The sequence below is a fragment of the Podarcis melisellensis genome (assembly GCF_964234715.1).
Source record: "Podarcis melisellensis genome assembly, chromosome: 11".
Classification (NCBI taxonomy): Eukaryota; Metazoa; Chordata; class Lepidosauria; order Squamata; family Lacertidae; genus Podarcis; species Podarcis melisellensis.
In genome coordinates, this window is record NC_138543.1 from 36,520,063 (window position 1) to 36,542,156 (window position 22,094).

Consider the following 22,094-nt stretch of genomic DNA (forward strand, 5'->3'; position numbering starts at 1 on the left):
ACTAACCCAGAAATAGTACTTTGGGTTAAGAACTTTGCTTCAGGATGAGAACAGAAATTGTGCTCTGGCAGCGCAGCGGCAGCAGGAGGCCCCATTAGCTAAAGTGGTGCTTCAGGTTAAGAACAGTTTCAGGTTAAGAACAGCCTCCAGAACGAATTAAGTTCTTAACCCGAGGCACCACTGTATAAAGTATTTGGGGCAACAGCTGTATTTTAGAGTCCTGGTTACATTTATGTAACTTCCCCCAAGGAACTCTGTCAGCATGTCATAGCCACTGAGCATGCTCAGTCCCTGTCCCGTTTTAGGGTTTCTCCCCTACCGATTTTTAAAAATTGTTTACTGCCTTCAGGGTCAGAGGCCATGAATTGTTACTGCCTTCATGATCAGTATGTTTCTGGATACCAATTGGTGGAAAGCACAGGAGGGGAGAGCACTCTTGTGTGCTGGTGATGATGGAAAATGGTTACCCTCACATGTACCAAATAAGTGTGATCCTATCACAAAGAGGTAGACTTTGTAGATATCCAAAATGACCAGGCCCTAGAATAGTTTGCTCATGGAAGTGAGGGGAGGGTCAGCAACACTGAATGTAATTTTAAGTGGTGTTCCTGGTATTTGGTGTGATGTTGAAAGAACTGAGAACAGCAAGCACAGTACTATCGAATTCTACATGTACAGAAGTGGGCAATTACCCCCAAAGTCCAACGGTTCCACATTTCACTTCCAAAGAGGAAGCTTGCCCAAAAGACTGATAAAAGTCAATAATGCCAAATCTCTCCTGAATACTTGGGGGTTTCAAAACCACAATAATATAAATTTAGTCAGAATATACAACATAGATCAAGGCCAAGAGGATGCCAGTGTGGTAAACAAGCAAAGTCTAGGAAGCTACTAGAAGGCGGCTTCCTTCAGAAAATGGAAGTCTTGTCCAAGTGGAAATAAAAAAGCACAAATGTTGGCAAAAGAAACACAGCAGACGATAAGGGGTGACAATCAATCTCATGAATTTAGAGTCTCCTGTGTATGTTTAGCAGTCTCAGAATGTAAAGAGAGATACTCTTATGGAATTGTTATAAAAATTCTAGTGTCTCAAATATAGAATAAATGTTCATAAATGCACATGGTAAACCCACATTCAAGCCACATGTCTGAAATACTACAGGAGAACATTCCTGAAGTCACCTTGACTCTTAATGACCCCCAAAGATTTTGTCTGCAGAAGGAATTATCTTGGAGAAGTTATTTTCACTTACCGGTACAAATCCTACATATTCTGTCTTGAGGGCATATTTTGTATATGAATAGGGTATGCCTGGGACCTGGATTGAAAAACTAAAGCGCCTCAAAAGAATGGCCAGACTGCCTAGGTAGGGCAATTTCGAAGGGGCTTACAGACTTTGGTCCTCACCTCCTTGCGGGGGGGGGGGGGGGAGGGAGACGGACGGACTCTGTTGCAACAGAAAATAAAGGCTTTCCTTGCTTTCACTGGATCCTACCTCTCTGACTGATAACGGTTTTAGGGAACACTGAATCCCTGTAAAAGTCAACCCCATTATTTCTGTAACTGTCACTAATAGTTAATGAACAGGAGTAGAGAGTAGGAATAAATTGACATTTCTTACACTGCTGGGAAACGAGAAGCACGGTCTACCAATGGTTGGTATTGGGACATGTGCTTTTGCTATGCCAGAGATTGTGGTTTGTTACTCCTGCTGGCTAGAGAGGAGACACAAAGCAGGAACAATCTCCATGTTTACAATAAACCATTAACTACAGACTAGGGCAGTTAAAAAGAAACTCATACAGAACTAAATTGTCTCATCACTGGGACATCTTTCTATCCTATAAGTCAAGTTTTAAGGTGTAATCAATAATATGTCACTAGAAATATATAAAAATTATAAAATGTTTATTTTACATAGTGGTTCAAATTTCCAATTAGTTATTCAACTTTCCCACTGAACAGAAACATAGGAGTGCAAGAACAAAGAATGTATTTTATACCCCTGACTAATTGTTAAAATAACTTTTCTTCTTTAAAAAATTAGCTCAGCTCAGTGACAATTTTTAATTGGTAGAATCTATTTTTCCTTATTTAACAAAGCTGTGCTTAGAAAATAGGATTATATACAGAACTGGAATATAAAATTGTACATATTCATTTGTATCTAATGAACTTTGAAAAACCCATTTTAAAAATGTGTAGATACACATACACATACAGCAGCAAAATAACTCTGAAGATGCCATTTTTTGGAGTCTGTCTATTTCTGTTGCAACTTAAAATTATTTTCTTTAGGCTTGAGATGGTAGAGAAATGCTTGATATTCCTTTTGGGGGGAAATGTGTAATATAGTTGTGCTCATCCACAATCACATAGCAAAATTTCTTTAATAGACACCAAATAACAGTATTTTTACATTGCCAGTATTTCCACATATACAGCATATGTTCTACTTATCCCACCTCTTCTTAAATCTCTTGATCTTATTTTTAAAGGTATGTAACATTTTCTAAAAATCCAAATATATACGGCATTTGTTTCTGTACATTTATGTGCAAATTCACCTGATGAAATACAGTGAACCCTACAGATTCAGCTTCCGGTTACATGATGTAAGTGCCATCTTTGTAGTATTTCATGGATTCCATTTGTTTTGTCATCGCAAGGACATCTTGAAATCCTGTACTGAGGCCAGACATATGCTGAAAATAGGCTTCTTTTTCCACTTGGACAGTTAAATTATTAACTCCAGCATCCTTAAGAATTGCTGAAACCTGAACAGAATAAAAATACGAGCATCACACCTTCAGCAAATGTTTCTTTGGAGCTCTAAGCAAGACAATCTTGCTGCACAAAGGAGAAGTGGTATCACTTTGCATTTGAGATTTACATCCTATTCTCCACAAAGAGTTGCATGAACCAGTAAGATTGCATGCGAGTCCTACTGAGCTCAAATGACTACCTAGAATCTATTCTTTCCAAGCACAACAAAAGAGAAAAAATGGGTAGCAGAGAGAGCATGGTGCGGGACCAGGTCTACAAACTATGATGGAAAGTATCTTTTGCAGTTATGCAATGATAAGCATGTAAGATGCAGGGGTGAGGACTAGAACACACTATTCCACCCCAGACATGGGTCTATTTATAGTTTGTCTTGGAGGCTCGGTGTGCTCTTACTGCAACTTCTTCTAAAGAATACAGAACAAAAACTGAGGTTTGTTTTAAATTTCCCGACCATTTATTGAAATCCCAGGCCATTCAAAATATGCATGTGTTGTGATGCTTCTAAAAAAGTGTCCGCCCCAGAGACTAATACAGCCTGGTAAAGACAAGGATGCAGTAAGATTTTCCCACCAATAGTTAGTTGCTGCATTTTGCGGTAGCTGGGGCTTCCAGACACACAGTGCATATCGCTCTATGTCTTGGAGTCATGAATGCAAGAATCTCCATGGCCAAGTGACCCATGTCCAAAAATGGCTGTAGTTGGCACACCAGCTCAAGCACTGAGGTCCTCAGGGCAGTCACTGTTAACGGTCCCCCATTGCTTAGACACATGGAGTGCATCGACCAGGAGCTATGCATTCAGTATTGTGCAGAACTCCCAGCTGAGGTGCCTCCACCCTGTTGGATGTTCACTTGGTGAATATGCTTTTTAAAAAAACAACAACAAAAAACCAAAATTCAGCAAGCATAATAATAATAATAATGATAATAATAATTTTTATTTGTACCCCGCCCATCTGGCTGGGTTTCCCCAGCCACTCTGGGCGGCTTCCAACAAAGATTAAAAATACATTAAAATGTCACACATTAAAAACTTCCCTGAACAGGGCTGCCTTCAGATGTCTTCTAAATGTCAGGTAGTTGTTTATCTCTTTGGCATCTGATTTTATTTCTGTAACCTTACTGCAAACAATGCAGAAACTGTTGCTTTAAGAGGTGTATAAACTGTTTAAATTAATAAACAACCAAAAGAGGGTGGAAAAGCACCACTTCACACCTTCGCTGCTGGAACATGCTGCAGAGATGGTGAAGAAATGAGGCCCCCATTTGCCAAAGCACCTGCCCAGCTGAATATGGAATCTCACAGAAAGTGTAAGAGCAGAAAAATCTACAAAGCACCATGAGCAGTATCCAGCAGTCGCTATTACAGAGGTGGCTGTCAGCTCATAATATACCATCTAATTTACTCTGCTGGATGCCCACATACACAATTGTGTGGAGAAATCTGGTAGCATGAACTAGTTCTGTGGGCCTTGGTGGGCGAAGCGCGAACACACGAAGTTACCTGCTGTATAATTCTCTGCTCCATCACTTCTGACATTACTTGCACATGTATAGTGCCTGCCACAACATTAGCAGAATGACACCAAAAATGAGGATCCCTATAGGATATGACACCATCAATTTTCTGGATCTGTAAAAAAACCCAAAAAACATTTCTATACATATGCAGAACTTGTAATAGTATTATTTTGACTGTTCAATGTTACTGCTCTCTCGGTACCTGGTTTTCACTAAATCACAGTTATATAATAAAGAATCATTGTATTAAAGTATCAGCATATATTTGTAAATGCAAGCCTTATTTCAAAGATAGTGTAATACTTTAAATTCTATACTCTTTAAATTGCACACTATTCTCCTCAGTGCATCTGAATGCCCAAGAAGATTCTTAGTCTGCAAGCTAATACACTAGCAGGATTTTAAAAAAACACTGTATTAAAACATACATTGTTTAAAAAACAATGTGTAAACTTGGAGGTAATTAGAGATAAAGATTTTATAGACATGCATAAATGAAAATAATACAGTGGTGCCTCGCAAGACGAAATTAATTCGTTCCGCAAGTCTCTTCGTCTTGCGAGTTTTTCGTCTTGCGATGCACGGTTTTCCATAGGAATGCATTGAAAATCAATTAATGCGTTCCTATGGAAAAAGCCTTCCCCCGACCTCTTCTGGCGGGCGGCATTTTAAAATCGCCCGGGACAGCGGAGGACTTCTCCGCTGTCCGGGGCGATTTAAAAGCCCCTGGGAAGGCAGGCAGGGGGGACAAAGGCTTTCCCGCCCGGCCGCCCGGCTTCGGGACATCGTTCCGATGCCGGGCGGCTGGGGGAGGCTTTCCTGCCCCACCGCCCGGCATCGGGACGATGCCCCGATGCCGGGCGGCTGGGGGAGGCTTTCCTGCCCCACCGCCCGGCATCGGGACGATGCCCCGAAGCCGGGCGGGGGGGGGGAGGCTTTCCCGCCCGGCCGCCCGGCTTCGGGACATCGTTCCGATGCCGGGCGGCTGGGGGAGGCGTTCCTGCCCCACCGCCCGGCATCGGGACGATGCCCCGAAGCCGGGCGGGGGGGGGAGGCGTTCCTGCCCCACCGCCCGGCATCGGGATGATGCCCCGAAGCCGGGCGGGGGGGAGGCTTCAAAAGCCGTCCGGGGGCTTTTAAATCGCCCCGGACAGTCCCGGGGCGATTTAAAAGCCCCCGGTTAGGCAGGCAGGGGGGGCAAAAGTCTTTGCCCCCCCTGCCTGCCTTCAAAAGCCGTCCGGGATAGCGGGAAGCGCTTCCCTGCTATCCCGGACCGCTTTTAAAATGCTGGCGGTGGGGAGCAAAGCCTTTCGCCCCCGCCGGCCTTCCTGGACCTCTTCTGAAGTCCGGAGGGGGGGGAAGGCTTTGCTCCCCACCGCCAGCATTTAAAAAAAGGTCCCCGAGATTTCCCTATGGGCTTTCGTCTTGCGATGCAAGCCCATAGGGAAAATCGTCTAGCGAAGCGTCGCAAAAACCGAAAAACCCTTTCGTCTTGCGGGTTTTTCGTCTTGCGAGGCATTCGTCTAGCGGGGCACCACTGTACAAAGGAACCAGGGGAGGGAGTAGAGGGAAATCAGGGGATTCAAGTAATCCCAGAATATGAATTTAAAATTGTAGATTGTTTATATAGTTGTTTTAAATGTTTATTTTTTTTTCTTTAATGCAATATAAAATTTTCACAAAGATTCTTAGTCCGAGTAGCAGCTTCGGACAGAAATGGTAGAATAAACTGTACCTTTATTTTTTTGGGGGGGGGGGAGAGAAAGTTACCTGAACTCTGTAGTTTTGCAAAGGTTGCCAATTCAAAGTGAACAAACCTAAAAACAAGGCCCTTTCCAAAAGGATGTTATGTGGATGACAATGAGGAGTACTTAAAACGTCCTTCAGAAATTCTAAATTTCATGACACATGAGCGAATGTGAAGAAAAAAACCCCAAGGGGCAGTAAATTCTAACCTTTTCCAAAGCCATGTGCAGATCTTTCTCATGCTCTAGTGGAAGCCTCAACAAGAGTACCTGACAGGCATCTTTTATGAGTGGGATCACACTGAGAAAAATCAATGTAGCAATAAAGAGGGAGCAAAGGGGATCGGCTATCAACCAGCCAAACTGCTGAATGAGTATTGTTGATATGATCACGCCAACACTGCCAAGGGTGTCTGCCAAGACATGCAGAAATACTCCTGAAACAAGAAAACAAAAATTTCCTAGATCATTAATACATAATTTGGCAGTTAAACAGACATTAACAGTGAGCACGCATTGGAAAAGCACAACATGGCTTGATATGCCAAAGTACTCCTATCATCGCATTGGATCCTTTAAATTGACCATTCTATTATGAAATCTTTAAAAACCAAACCACCTTATTACAACTACCCTTTTAGTACTGTCCCCCTCCCCCCATAAATTTGCAAAACAAAACCCAACCACCTTACTGTCCCCCCACTTACCTCTCATGTTGGCATTCATGCCACCTCCCAGTGCCCCATGCGAGTGTCCGTGATTATGATTGTGCCCATGGTCACTATGGGAATGGCTGTGGCTATGGCCGTGTCCATGGTGGGAATGGCTGTGGTCGTGTGCATGGCATCCTCCCCGAGAAGGCCCATGGGAGTGGGCGTGGCTAAAGGCACAGATACCAACAAGGTTTACTATCAATCCTCCAACAGAGACAGGCTGCATGAGGGAGAGACAGAGAATCTTTAAACTGTTTACTCCTTTTAAATGTGCCAAGGGGGGACGACGACAAACACATACAGTACAAAGCAGGGGTGGCCTTCCAGATGCTGGATTCAAATTCCCAGCACTGCCAATGGTCAGGGGTGATGGGAGTTACAGTACAACATCTGGAGGACCACAGGTTCTCTACCCTGGCTTAGGGGGAGAGATGGGAAGCGGGGGGGGGGGGAGGGGAGGAGAGATTAATAGGAGTAAGAGGGTGGAATTATGTGGCCCAGTTCAGAAGCATTACATCTGTGCTGGCTCCATGTAACTGAACAGTTGCAAGCATGTACAATATTAAGACCTTTTTCAGAAAACAAGGATGTAGTTAATCTATTTGTACTTTAGCAGATGTAAAGATGAGAGCATCCTCCTAAACAGCGGCTATAGCCTTTGCCCTGGAGGAAAAGGGTTATGACTGTTAAGGATAAGAATTTCCAGCCAAGTATAATTTATTGCCTCTCATATGCATTGCAATCTTATGGAAACATCTGTGAAATGAACAGTGCCGGTGCACCAGAGCAATGTTTGAGGGATTAAAACTTTTTTTGTTTCTACCATACAGATCAGAATTTTTAAGAGCAATAAATCAGGTATTAACAGAAAATAAGGTTATAAACTCACAGTCAGCATATTGGTATCAATGTCTGGAGGATCAACTAGCCTGGCCACAGACTCGATGAAGACAAAGAAAGCTATTACCATGAGAAAAAGGCCATTAATAAACCCAGAGAGAATTTCTACACGGCCAAACCTGGAATTAAGAAAGTGAGGAATAAAAAATCATTTGGAATGGAAAAAAAGAATAAAAGACATATAAAAACAATTCCAAAGTAGTCTAATAATTGTGGCGTTCTGAATTATGCTAAACCCTGAACTATTTTGCCAGAAAACCTATGATTATTCAACCAATGAAGTCAATTAGCTTTGCTTGACTTCCAGGCTTTCTCTATTACACAAATTGCTAATGTGTAACATGAAAGTGACTTTTTTTGTCAGACTGCTATGTTTCTCAATAAGATATGTATGAGAAAGAGACAAGAATCTTCAGGAAGTAATACTAAGTAGTTCTGATTTTCTGGGATAAAAGGGATGGTTAAATGGGAAGATTTTTATGTTTTTCCATTTGACATTTCCCCCTCAAAACTTTGGAATGGAAAATAAATACCGTATTTTTCACTCTATAAGACGCATCAGACCACAAGACGCACATAGTTTTTGGAGGAGGAAAACAAGAAAAAAAATATTCTGAATCTCAGAAGCCAGAACAGCAAGAGGGATCGCTACGCAGTGAAAGCAGCAATCCCTCTTGCTGTTCTGGCTTCTGGGATAGCTGCGCAGCCTGCATTCACTCCATAAGACGCACACACATTTCCCCTTACTTTTTAGGAGGGAAAAAGTGAGTCTTATAGAGCAAAAAATACGGTAAATACAAATGCATATAAAATCAATTCCACAGTAGCCAAATAATTGCCTTGTTGTGAGAAGTGTTTGATTTGACTCTAATATGTGACTGGGGTAGTTTAACCTGGAAAGCTCATTTTCCCAACATAATCCCCCACAAACCTTCATTAATATTGGATGCTACCTTATACCAAGCCAATCCACTGAGCCACCTAGCTCAGAATTGTCTACACTGACCTGCAACATTTTTCTAGGGTTTCAGACAACCACCGTTCCCAACTCTACCTGGGCAAGTCACTGACTGAACCTGGGACCTTTTACATAAAAAGCACTTGCTCTGTCACTGAGCTACAGTCCTTCTACATCTTGTGCTATTTCAGCTAGTATTAATAGGTCTCTATAATTAGTTCAACATACATACCCATAGGAGAATATGCGAGTTGCTTTCCATCTAGTCATCAGTGCTGCAAACAGACCCATAACTAAAGCTGAACAGTCAAAAAGCATGTGAAATCCATCTGAGATTAAACCTAGGCTGTTGGTCCACACACCATAAAATAATTCCACAAAAGTAAAAGCCTAGAACAAAAGTGAATAACAGAGATTTCATTGTTAAAAAGATACATAAAACTACTCATTGAAGAAGCATGTGCCTGACATATTTTGAAACTCCCCCTTTTGCAACTCCACTCTGAGGAGAGGGGCTCACATATAATGAGGAAATCAAAACTTCCACACACTACTCAGTGTAACAATATGAGGTAGAAGATTGCAGTCTTAACATGTCTGCTTCTGTTAAAACGAGGACATGGAAAAATGCTTTATTTTCGTTTGCTTTTTATGAAAGAATGTTATCAACTTTTTGGAATAACTTAGAAATGAACTTTGAAAATAGTAGAATCACAGAACTGTAGTGAGGATCATCTAGTTCTAGCCCAGCCCCCTGCAATGCAGGAATATGCAGTTGTCCCACCTTGGTGGTGGTGGTGGTGGTGGTGGGGTTTCAAACCTTTGACCTTGGTGTTATCAGCACGATGGTCTAACCAACTGAGCTACTGTTCCAGTTAATGATCTACTGAAGTTTCTTTCAGTCCGTATGCAACAAATTAAAAGTTTACGAAGGGAACAAAGATGCCTTAACAGGGCTAGTGACAAAGTAGTGGCTTGGAGAAAAGCCAGGGCAGGGTCAAGATGCCAGTCATTTGCAGAGGGAAGCATGCAGAAATCAGGCACTTCCCCACTCCCCCTTGAAATGAAGGAATATCAACTAAAGCATCCATGCTAGTTGGCCACACAATCTCTGCTTAAAAACGTCCAATGAAGCAGAGCCCACCACCTTCCAAGGGAGTCCATTCCATTTCATTCTACATAAGACATTGCATATCTGGTTTTAAGACCTAAGTTTACCCCCACTTCACCAAAACCAGAAATAATTTCCTCAAAGGGATTAAAAAAACAACCAACTTACCAGATTTAGGCACAGAAAATAGAAGATCTGCCTTGAGTCAGACTCCTCAAGAATTTGTTTCAGCGATTCTTTAATAAATCGAGGTAAGGACTGAGAGCTGTGTTGCAAGGCATCCCCCATAAAATTGTACAATGGTATTCCCTCAGGAGAATAACCTATAAGAGTGCCTTTCTGTCCTTTTCGTGTTGGGGAGGAGAGAATATTGGCAGCTGAAGAGAAAGCATATGTTGTTTATGTTTTGTAACAGTCCTGTAACGCAGGGTTGTACCCAATGTTAGTCCTACTCAAGGAAGACCCGTTGAAATGAATATGGCTAACTTTGGTTCATTTATTTCAATGGGACTTACTCCCAAGTATAACTTCATTGTATACAACCCATAAGCATTTTAACTACAAACAAGAACTGGAACATTTTATGTACCTGCTAATCACTCAGAACGTGGCAAGACAATTCAAGGTCCATGATACTCTGCGTGTTTAATGCAGAGATTTTTGCAAAACTATTGCTCATTCATCCTGTTTGTTGGGGGAGAAAAGTCTCAGGTGTGAAGGCCAAATGAACTGACCCCTAATCTGGGTTTGATGCAGCCTCAGTCCTATGGTCATATTAACCAAAGCTGAAATTTCCAAATGGGGTGGGCTCAGGGAATACAGACAAAAAGCTAACTCTAGAAGTAAAGCCAGGGGTTATTACCTTAAGCTTTCATGGAAAGGCTGTACCTTTTAGAAGCTGATCAATGTTTCCACAAGCAGTTAAGTAAGAGAGAAGTGACAACCCACAAACCTAGTTCAATTTTAAAACACTTGTACAAGTGCAAAAGCCAATGATCAATTTAGAACTGCCTACATGCAAACTATATAGAAGAAACAGAGGAACAATTTCCCAATGTATCACTACAATTGTGAGGGATCAAATAAGTTGCCCCTTAAGATCATAATGCAAATGAAAGCTAAGACCATACATTCTGTGATAACAAGGCGTGTTGAATTTCTTTCTATCCAAGTATGCAACAGTCCTAAGCACATGCCACCATACAGTGGTACCTCGCAAGACGAACGCCTCGCAAGACGGAAAACCCGCTAGACGAAAGGGTTTTCCGTTTTGGAGGCGCTTCGCAAAACGAATTTCCCTATGGGCTTGCTTCGCAAGACGACAGCCCATAGGGAAATCTCCGGGACAGCGGGGAAGCGCAGCGCGTCTTCCCCGCTGTCCTCGGACCTCCTCCGAAGGCTGGCGGCGGGGCGGGGACAGCTCCTCCCGCCTCCGCCGGGCTTCGGAACGATGCCCCAATGCCGGGCGGCGGGCGGGAACGCCTCCCCCCGCCGCCCGCCATCGGGACCATGCCCCGATGCCGGGGGCGGGCGGGAACGCCTCCCCCCGCCGCCCGCCATCGGGACCATGCCCCGATGCCGGGGGGCGGACGGGAACGCCTCCCCCCGCCGCCCGCCATCGGGACCATGCCCCGATGCCGGGGGCGGGCGGGAACGCCTCCCCCCGCCGCCCGCCATCGGGACCATGCCCCGATGCCGGGGGGCGGACGGGAACGCCTCCCCCCGCCCCCGCCATCGGGACCATGCCCCGATGCCGGGCGGCGGGGACGAGGCGGGGCATGGTCACCGCCGCCGGCGTTTAAAAGCACTCTGGGGAAAGCAGCGAAGCGCGCTGCTTTCCCCGTGCATCGGGAAGTCCGGCGGGGGTCCTTGGGATTCCCTCCCAGCCCCCGCCTTTAAAAGCACTCCGGGGAAAGCAGCAAAGCGCGGCGCGCTTTGTTGCTTTCCCCGGAGTGCTTTTAAACGCGGGCGGCTGGGGGGGGGGGAATCCCTAGGACCCTCGCCGGACTTCAAAAGAGCTTCGGGAAGTCCGGCGGGGGTCCAAGGGATTCCCTCACCGCCGCCCACCTTTAGAAGCGCTCGGGGAAAGCAGCAAAGCGCGGCGCGCTTTGTTGCTTTCCCCGGAGTGCTTTTAAACACGGGCGGCTGGGGGGGGGAATCCCTTGGACCCTCGTCGGACTTCAAAAGAGCTTCGGGAAGTCCGGCGGGGGTCCAAGGGATTCCCTCACCGCCGCCCACCTTTAGAAGCGCTCGGGGAAAGCAGCAAAGCGCGGCGCGCTTTGTTGCTTTCCCCGGAGTGCTTTTAAACGCGGGCGGCTGGGGGGGGGAATCCCTTGGACCCTCGCCGGACTTCAAAAGAGCTTCGGGAAGTCCGGCGGGGGTCCAAGGGATTCCCTCACCGCCGCCCACCTTTAGAAGCGCTCGGGGAAAGCAGCGCGCTTCGCTGCTTTCCCCAGAGTCCTTTTAAACGCAGGCGGCAGTGAGGGAATCCCTTGGACCCCCTCCGGACTTCCCGCAGCTCTTTTGAAGTCCGGTGGGGGGAGAAGGGCTTTTCTTCCTACCCCCAGCCTTCAGAACAGCCTACTGAAGGCTGGCGGTGGGAAGAAAAGCCCTTGTCCCCCCCACCCAGCCTTCAGAAGAGGTCGGGGGACAGACTGTCCCCGGACCTGGTCTGAAGGCGGTTTCCCTAGGAACGCATTAATTGATTTTCAATGCATTCCTATGGGAAACCGTGCTTCGCAAGAAGAAAAACTCGCAAGAAGAAAAAACTCGTGGAACGAATTAATTTCGTCTTGCGAGGCACCACTGTACTTCTGAAGTTACTAATACGTACACAAAATGAAGAAAATGGTACTGACGACCACTCCTCCAGAAATAACATGCTCTGTGGTTTCCTGATGTGTTGGTCTGTTGATAGCTCGAAGCTGGTCTGTTATTGGATGTGTCCAAAAGTTGCCAAGGAGTAGAGCACTAATGAAAATGAGAAAGGATCCGTAACGAGCACACTTTGAGACTTCTATCTTGATGGAACACACAGATTCTACGTAGAAGTCCAAAACCACGACAAAAAATATAACTGTGATGAAGGGCATGATGAGAGAAGACCAGGATTCTACTTTACTCTGCAATAAAAAGATGCAAACATTCAATACCGGCGGCAAAAACAAGTTTGCATTCACAGTAGTTGTGGTTTTAAATTTAGTTGCCAGAAAGACATTTGTCAGCGGTTATGCTACTTACCTCTGTTGTCAGAGATAAAACAATCACCCATGGACTCAAAAGGAGGACAGAAACAAGATGAGACAGTGCTTGAAGACGTTTGGCTCCACCAATATCTACTGAGAGCTTTCGGGAAGCTGTGTGAAAACCAACTTTACAGCATAATGCTAACACTAGCAAAATTACTCCACCCTGCAAAGGAAGGGAGAGTAATATCAGTATACCTAATAATCAAATATTGTAAATCTATTTTAAATATTATTTGTGAAAGGCCCAGAAAACACTACTTTTTTCCTGCCACCTTATTTGGTGCACAGAAATTCTATGCATGGTGGATTCTTAGTCTCTCAACAGGGACATACATTACTGGCAGCTTCCAATACTGGAACATAGTTAATAAAATTAATCCTTATACTGTTGAAATGGCATCCATGCTTATATTTCCTAAATAAAAATTCTAGTCTATTATGATAAACAAACAGTTAATTACTGCAAACTGGAGACAGCGAAATTAAAAATGTGTGTGATTGTCTATAACAGGACCTATTTGATTGCTACCTTAAGTATTCTATGCTGTTCTATATTAAATGTGTTTCATTTTCTCTATCTTAGTAAGATTGTTCTGCAAAAGTTTAAAGGTAACAAAATTCAGCAACTCATTCCTATTTATTTTTTTCTGACTCTAGGACACCAATTTTAATGTGCAAGATTTACTTACAGGTTAGATCCCAGAAAGTATTTCAATGGTGGAATGAAAATTACAAAATGTCTTTATATTTGCATGCTAAGGCTCTAGGAACTCCACAACCTTTTATCAATGGGCAGAATTTTGATTGAAATAAACTGTGCATGGAAAAAGACTGAGGATGAAGAACAGGCAGCTTATGAAGTACTGAGCATTAGCAGTTGCTAAAATCACACCAGTATGTTATGTTATCGTATGGCAAACTTGATGGGGTATTTTAATCGTTACTTATTTTTAAATGGTTATTGTTCTCAAGAAAGATTAGAATGCTGTTACTGAAATGACCATTTAAGCAACAAATAAAACACGCACACCTGTTGCACATATCTGAAAACTGCTACTGAAACAAATCAACAAAGCAATGCAAAAGAACCGGAATACATTTAAGAACTGCACTATTGCCATTCAGGCTCCTAACATTATGTACTTTGTGCACTTTTTCAACAGTTCATCATATGAACAGCATTTACCTTATGATCGGCAACTCCTAAGAAAGCGATGATTGTATAAAGTAAGTGTGTCAGAGCACTGTCATGGTGTCCTTCAGCTAAAGAAATAAAGGTCAGGAAAATTCCGCATTGGAGTCCTACCCCTACCTTTCAGTCACAGACAGATTTGAGCAGACAAGTATGAAAAGCACTCCCATCTTCGTGAATTGCTTCCTTGAATAAATTAAACAAAGCTTAATAACTATAGGAAGGGAAGCATAGGAGGTTAAGAATTCATGTGACCTAAATTGAATGGTACACATTTCACAGAAGACACTTTTCTTGAAAATACTCCCGTAAGAATTAGAAACAATACACAGGAATTTAAACTGCACAAAAGAGAAAACTGATATTTTGCAGTACAGTCACAAAATTATGCCAGAAAATATTTTTTCATTAGCAGTAATCAGTGTCTAAATTAAATTGGGCAGTTGGAACATAATTTTATCCCTTACACATGGTCAGAAAGGATACGGTGTTCTGCAATTTTAGCCATGAGGTCATCATTATCAAAAAGCAAAAGACAGATCACAGCAATAATGAAAAAGGCCACACCTCTTGTCTGAAAAACAAAAAAATAGCAATAGGAAAGCTGATCAGGAAAGCAGGAAGACAGAAATATGCCAAGAACTTTCAATAAAATTTAATTCAATAGACCTCTGGATTGGGGGGTGAGGCAGGGAACAGGGGGAATTAAATCTGCCTTGATGTAGGTTATCTTGATAAGCTGAATACAATATACTGTGCTTTGAATTTTGTTGACCTTCATTAGAATAATTCCTGGTATAATAAATCTTAATTATAGTCTTAAAAGATTTTTCCACCAAGACTGTAAACACTCCATGAAGGAGTATTTTAAAATTACAAAATTACAGTTAGGGTAGATATTCTTATGAATTTTAGACAAATGCTATGGTCACTTCTTTTATATTCCAAAACATGTGGGATATTTTCACAAAATAAATGGCTAACCTTTGCTGGTCCTCCTCCTGAACTTGTGAACAGTACGCTGAGCAGTGAAATGACAACAATATCGCTGTGCTCAAAAAGCAACAGAGTTCTGCAAAACAAGAGATACAAATCTCATTTATGACAAACAGTAAATAGAAATAATTTTAACATGCATGAATTGGGTTAAAATTTAGTCTGTACAAGCAATTAAATAGATGCATTTAGCTACAATTCTAATTTTCTGTGGCAGATGTAGTAGTAAAATTTTTTAAAAAAATATTTTTTAAAAGAAATTATGGTGTACTTCTGAATATCAAGAAATCATTAGCACCAATATTTCAGTAATGCTACACAGCTATCTAAAAATAGTTGATTAAGTGTCATCACAAAAAAAGAGGAAGAGTCACTGTGAAGCTATTTGAACTTTGTGTGGTTTCTTATTGCTATAATCATATGAATGACTTCCTGGATTCCTACTAACCAAACGGTTACAACAATATCTGAATAAAGGCTTGCCAAGCTTCATACAAACCACCATCATACAAGGCCATTCTCAAGAACATCATTGTGGTCTCCATAGAAACCGAATTATTCTGAAATTTCTATGATTTCTACATTTGGGAAGAGGTGCTTTGAAGCTACGACAGCCAGCTGATTGTTGAGGCCCAATTGTCAGGACTTGTGCCCGCAGAACTTAATTTCAATCTACAGAGGTGAAAATGGGTTACTGGTATCAGAATGTCAGGTGACAGGCGGGGTGGTCTGTAGGGGGTGGAAAAGGTAAGGATCTGGACTGCTAGCCTGATCCAGTTCTGTACCCCTTTTTTATGTGAATAAACAAGTTGTCATGTTAGATATCTACAGTAAGTGCCATGACAAGAATATATTTACCTTAAAGGTCCACAGAGGGTGAGGCCAAAAAACCACAAGAGGGAAATTACACAGCCAACGACGGCATGTTTAACTATTTTGATCCACTGTAAGAGAAAACATAATCCCAATCATTAAAAATAACCATTACCAGTTCACATTTCAATTGCTGATTTTACTTGGGAGATACAATTCAAATGAGGTCAAATTAACAACCTAAGCATCATTACCACAACTCTATTCTGCAGGCTAGAAATGACTACTTCTCACCTGCTCTGCCAACCCACTTGATTTCTCTGCTGGGTGCACAAGAAAGGGCTTCATCCCACGAATGTCCAGCACAGAAACTCAGCAGACTGGTGGCTCTTTCCCTCAGCCGCCACCACCACACCATATTTCTATGCTGGATGAGCTTATTCACCTGCTGCATGCCTAGCAAAGAAAGAAAGCAGGCTGTCCATTCAACTGCCACCAATCTCCTTGATGCTGGGCATGTAAGAGGAAACTCATTTCCTGTGCAACTAGCAGACATGGACCGTGGGATGTCAGAGGAGCAGCTGAATGCTTCATTCCTTCCCAAGCATGCTGCCTAGCTTCTATGCAGGTGGCTAAGGAGGTAAAATGCTGCTCTTCACATCCAGCATAGCAATGCAGTGAGCTGACAGGGGAATCAAGCACTGTCTTCCATCTAGTTCATTCAGAAATTCATAGTCAATCTATGACAAGCAGTTGAGTGGGATGCTTTCAACACAGAGTAGAGCAGATCCATAGTTTATTTAGCAACCTCAACTAAGGCTTCTATGGGAAAATCCTCACATTGTTTAACCCAAACATGTGTGTCAATTTGTCCTAAAAGCCACTTGCTTGGAGAGCTATTATTTGGAGTCTTTAACTGAACAAAGAAGTAGGGCTTTATGCAACCCAGCGCTCATGAGAACAATATCAACTTCAGCCTGTAACATGGCAAATAGGGTACCATTAGCTACTGCAATAAGATTTGACAAATTGATCCCTTTCTTCTATGGTATCTAGATCTTCAAATTTCCACATATAACCCAATGTCCATATAATTATTCAAACCACAGGCACTTTAAGTATTCGAAATGCAGGGAACTAGTCTCCAAATTAACTTTAAACTGACAATCTTGGTAATTCTTTAATTTTAAAATACTGTTCAGACACCCCCCCCCAAATACTATATTTTCTTAGCTTCCCAAGAGCATTGTCCAGATAAAAACCATAATGACAAATCTCTTGAACAGTTTGATTGATTTAATACAGCCACAGGGAAGCAGCAGTTTTTTGACACAGCACAAGTATTTCCACTCCCCACAAAATAAAGTACCAAATAATACAATTCCATGTACTGTATCAAGGGTAGGGAACCTTTCTTGCTCTGTGGGCTACATTTTATTAGGATAGTCACAAGTCAAATTTGACTGGTGGACAGACAGCTATAGGGAGCCTTTTAAATGGAACCTTGGTTGTTGAACGCTTTGGAAGCCGAACAATTCAGAACCCAAACGCCAACAACCCGGAAGTGAATGCTTCCGTCTTCAAACGCGCCTCAGAAGTCATTAGACTTCCAAGGCCTTGGAAGTCTAACGGCTTCTGAGGCGCATTTCTCCATTTTTAAAAAGGAATTTGCCAACCAGCAATTGAACCTGGTTAATAAACATTTCAGAAGCTGAATGGTCTTCTGGAATGGATTATGTTTGACAACAGAGGTCCCACTGTAGTGACAAAGGACATGAGCCCACTGCAGAACTGTTGAAATTTCTTCAAATTGGCAAAATGTACCTTAATAAGCAGAACTACTCCACCATCCCATGTGCATACCAAGAAATGATAATGGCCAATATGATTAAACCTAAGCTGATAAAAGTACAAAGTTTCCCCATAGGATGCAACTTTCAAAAGTTCTATAGGAAACAAATCCATTGAGGAACTACTACGCAAGCTCCACTGAAATAAACACCAATGCTCTTGCACAACTTTAATTCATTTCCATGTGGCCGTGGCCCCAAGGCAGCAAGAAGTTTCCCATGAGGAGAAAAGTAGTTTTAGTTCTTAAAGTTTACATTTTAGAAGAACAAGCTACATATATAAACCACATCTATAATACTCACCTGATGTCTGGTGACAGGTTTTCCAGATGAAAATGGTTTTTGAAATAAAATCATAAAAAATGCCGACCTATGAAAAATTGGGATTTCCATTAAATCAAGTGAAATTACAGTTTATAGAAGGCAAGTGTTCAAATCAACACTGGCCATGTGTTTTAAAATACTTATTTTAAGTATCAGTACATTTGGAATCTTAATCCTACAAAACAGAAAATGAGCTCTGAGCCACTAAAGGTAAAGGGAACCCTGACTGTTAGGTCCAGTCATGACCGACTCTGGGGTTACGCGCTCATCTTGCTTTATTGGCCAAGGGAGCCGGCGTACAGCTTCCAGGTCATGTGGCCAGCATGACTAAGCTGCTTCTGACGAACCAGAGCAGCACACGGAAATGCTGTTTACCTTCCTGCCTATTTATCTACTTGCACTTTGATGTGCTTTCGAACTGCTAGGTTGGCAGGAGCAGGGACCAAGCAATGGGAGCTCACCCCGTCGCAGGGATTCGAACCGCCGACCTTCCGATCGGCAAGTCCTAGGCTCTGTGGTTTAACCCACAGCTCCACCCACGTCCCCTCTTAGCCACTAGTTTAGTCCAAAACAGCTTGCAAACATACTCGTGACCATGGTTCTAAACAGTGGTTTGGTACCAATTATGTTCAGCGAAAACATTGGTGCAGATGAACACCAACTAGTTAGCTGTGAAAATAAATGAGGACAAGAGGGATTTGCTTTGCTGACTACGAGGCATCACATCTGAACCTACATACCTCCGGATATAGGGCGGTATATAAATTCAATAAATAATAATAACAATAATACATTATCAACTGTAAATCTATGATTAGTAAAAAAGCAAGTTATAAAATTAATAAAGATATAAAATTAACCTCAATAGAAGTTGCTGTAATCAAAAGTCAACTTACCCAAGCTTCACTATGAAGATAAACTGTACAAGGTGAACTACTTTCAGGAGGTCATAAGATTCAAACAATCCTAAAGCCTTCAAAAACTTAGTTAAGCACAGTAACACAATATATTTAGTCAGGCTGGGGAGAGAAAAAGGGGAAAAAGTTTTATGAGATATTGGAAAGCATTTAGATATGAAAATTTAAATATATTCAATTTATATTATTCTAAAAAGCAAACATTTAGAGCACCATGTCATTAAACACAACTTACTCTTGATCATAATATTTAATTGCCCCTGGCAGGTAACTGTTTAATTGTGCCTAAACAAAAGGTTGAACAAAAACAAAACTATGGGGCCTGGATGTGTCTGTTTACTCTTCAAAGCATCCTTATACTGGAATACTATGAAATAGATAATTTCAGCTCAACATTGTTTATCAAATGCTGTGGTGTTGGTGTGACAAAATGTATGCAGTTATATGCCTGGAGCACAGAACGCTTTATCACTATGGATTTTTGTGCTCCAAAATTTAAAAGAACAAGATGACTTCTGGGATAGGAGGCACTGCAACCAGCCTGCCAGTCATTGCATGCGCCATAGAACTTGAACTCTGGGTCTGGGAATGTGTGAATGGAACAAGAAGAAGCATGCTTCTATGCAACTCAAAATACTGCTTACTTAATATGGTTGGTCTACTAAAAGATAACCTTAGCAAACAAGTGAGCCTAGTTATCCAACAGCCACCTGTGCAACTGAACTAAACAGATGAAACCTATATAGGGAAGCTAGATCCAGAGATTGTGAAGCTTTCATGCTGCTTCACAAGCTACCAAACTCGTACACAATTCCCACTTGCAAGTCATCACAGATGACTATCCCACCTACATGCACTTTGCTGTGCACATACTGCTGTGTGAGATATGCATACCAGCAGGAAAATTATATATTGCAATCTACCTGCAGAAACCATGTTACTTCTGTGTAGGAGTTTGACAATGTGTTAAATGGCTCCTGGGAGTTGCACAGAATGGAGAACTAGCTACACAGAATGGAAAACTAGACACAATATCTCAGCAGCTGTCCAATGTGGGATTTTCCCTATTAAACACAAGGTTTAGATATAGGGTTTGGACCTGTCACTAGGCCAGCCAGCTGCAAAGAAAAGACATGTGTGTAGCTCCTATATCTTTACCATAGAGGCAATCTGGGAGATGCAGCATGACATGTAAAAATATTGGACACAGGAGGAAAAATCTAACCATATCTCAGGAGTTTCCTGATTCTACATAACCAAGTTTAAAATTCCAAAGAAGGGCAGCTTTGTTCATTTCTTTCAGCAAGAGCACCAAGTCTCGTGACCCAACAGATTTCTTTGGGCACAAACTTCCAGAACCCAATTTACCGTTAGGCACTACATCGGATGGCATGGACTCCAACTCACCAAAGCCTATGCCCTAAGAAGCTGGCAAGCCTTCAAAGAGAGCACAAGGTTCTTCATTGTTTGAGCGGGTCAGAGTGACTGTTCTCTTTCTAATAACAATAGGAGCCCTTGAGCACTTATTCAACAGTATAGGGCAGGGGTAGGCAACCTAAGGCCCGTGGGCCGAATGCAGCCCAATCACCTTCTCAATCCAGCCCACAGATGGTCTGGGAATCAGCATGTTTTTACATGAGTAGATTGTGTCCTTTTATTTAAAATGCATCTCTGGGTTATTTGTGGGGCCTGCCTGGTGTTTTTACATCAGTAGAATGTGTGCTTTTATTTAAAATGCATCTCTGGGTTATTTGTGGGGCATAGGAATTCATTCATTTTTTTCCTCTTCAAAATATAGTCCAGCCCCTCACATGGTCTGAGGGACGGTGGACCAGCCCACGGCTGAAAAAGGTTGCTGACCCGTTATAGGAAGTCCTGTGCTCCTTCAACCTGGCATCCCTATAGAGATCAACTTTCCCCTTTTCTTGCGAGGAATCCTATTCGGAATAAGGGAATTTCCCTTAAAAAAGGGGAAACATTGACAGCTATGATCCCTAACCTGGATGGCAACGCCCGGCTCCTTCTGAGCCAACGCCAGCCTTCCCTGCAGAGCAGGCCGAGCATAGGAAGCTGCCTTACACCGAGAGGCCCGTCTTAGCTCAGCATGGTCCGCCCTGACTGGCAGCGGCTGCCCAGGATGAGGCCCCTCTCGACCCTCCCTGGAGGCGCCGGGGATTCAACCCGGGATGCTCCGCCCCTTGGCGCCTGTCGGGGTGAGTTTGGGGGCGCCCCCCCCGCGAGCCCCCAGGCCCTGCCTCAGGCGGGAGCCCCTCTGCCCGCTCCACCCCCGGCGCAGGCCGTTACCGGGCGCTGGGCACGTCCACGGGCCCCAGCCGCCCGCCTCCGGGCAGGACCTCGCCGCCGCCGCATTTCTCCTCCATCGCCGGCTCTCGGGCCGGGCCTCCTCAGCCGCCGCCGCCGCCTTCGCTCCCCGCGCGGGGCTGCCTCATCCTCCGCGGGCTGAGGGCCGGCTCCGCCAACAGGCAAGGCCCGCGGGCAGGCCTGGGCCCGCAGCGGAACAGGAAGAGGCTGGGAAACGGCAGAGCCACGTCCTCACTTGACGCCGGAACTGCTGATCCGGGAGAGCGACGGATCCTGGGGGGGGGAGTGAAGGAAACGCGCGATGCCTTTAACGACTACGCTCCCCCTCCCCTCCCGCTGGCTAAATGGATTCGCCCAGCCAGGGCTCATAGAGTCTCTAAAGAGTGCGGTGCAGCGCCACCTATCGGCCGAAAGTCGGCGGTGTTTCTCCAAGCGGTTTTCTAGCACAGGTATGTCGAAGCTTTGGCCGCCGGATGTAGTTGCTGAACTACAATTCCCATCAGCCCCAGGAACCGCGGCAAGGCATGATGGGATTGGTAGTTCAGCAAAACACCTGGCGTCTATGAGGTTTCCCTATACCTGTACTCGGAAGTAAGCGCGCACTTCCACCGAGTTTTACAGAAGTCCAGGAAGCCGCGTTATGCTGGCCAGGCTCTTTGTCGGTCTAGCCCAGTATTTCATCTTCTCTGGCTGGCA

At 43.5% G+C, this 22,094-nt stretch overlaps 1 protein-coding gene across 1 annotated transcript; it reads right to left on the reverse strand.

The window, feature by feature from the left end:
* Positions 1-1,892: 1,892 nt before the first annotated feature.
* SLC30A5 (solute carrier family 30 member 5) lies at positions 1,893-21,649 on the reverse strand. The gene is made up of 16 exons (XM_081929377.1): positions 21,381-21,649; positions 19,056-19,178; positions 18,139-18,205; positions 16,031-16,116; positions 15,161-15,248; positions 14,663-14,750; positions 14,171-14,247; positions 12,977-13,147; positions 12,570-12,858; positions 9,905-10,113; positions 8,858-9,015; positions 7,657-7,786; positions 6,762-6,987; positions 6,265-6,491; positions 4,293-4,421; positions 1,893-2,778 (listed from the first exon to the last, which is right to left on the reverse strand). The coding sequence occupies exons 1-16, from the start codon at positions 21,455-21,457 to the stop codon at positions 2,608-2,610; spliced, it is 2,316 nt and encodes a 771-aa protein (XP_081785503.1). The 5' UTR covers positions 21,458-21,649; the 3' UTR covers positions 1,893-2,607.
* Positions 21,650-22,094: the final 445 nt, after the last annotated feature.

Coding starts and splice junctions, on each gene's coding strand:
- SLC30A5 (XM_081929377.1), bottom strand. CDS start 21,457: ATGGAGGAGAAATGCGGCGGCGGCGAGGTCCTGCCCGGAGGCGGGCGG. Junction 19,179..21,380: donor GTGGACGTGCCCAGCGCCCG/GTAACGGCCTGC, acceptor TTCTCTCCCCAG/CCTGACTAAATATATTGTGT. Junction 16,117..18,138: donor AACCTGTCACCAGACATCAG/GTGAGTATTATA, acceptor TTTCTCTTACAG/TGGATCAAAATAGTTAAACA.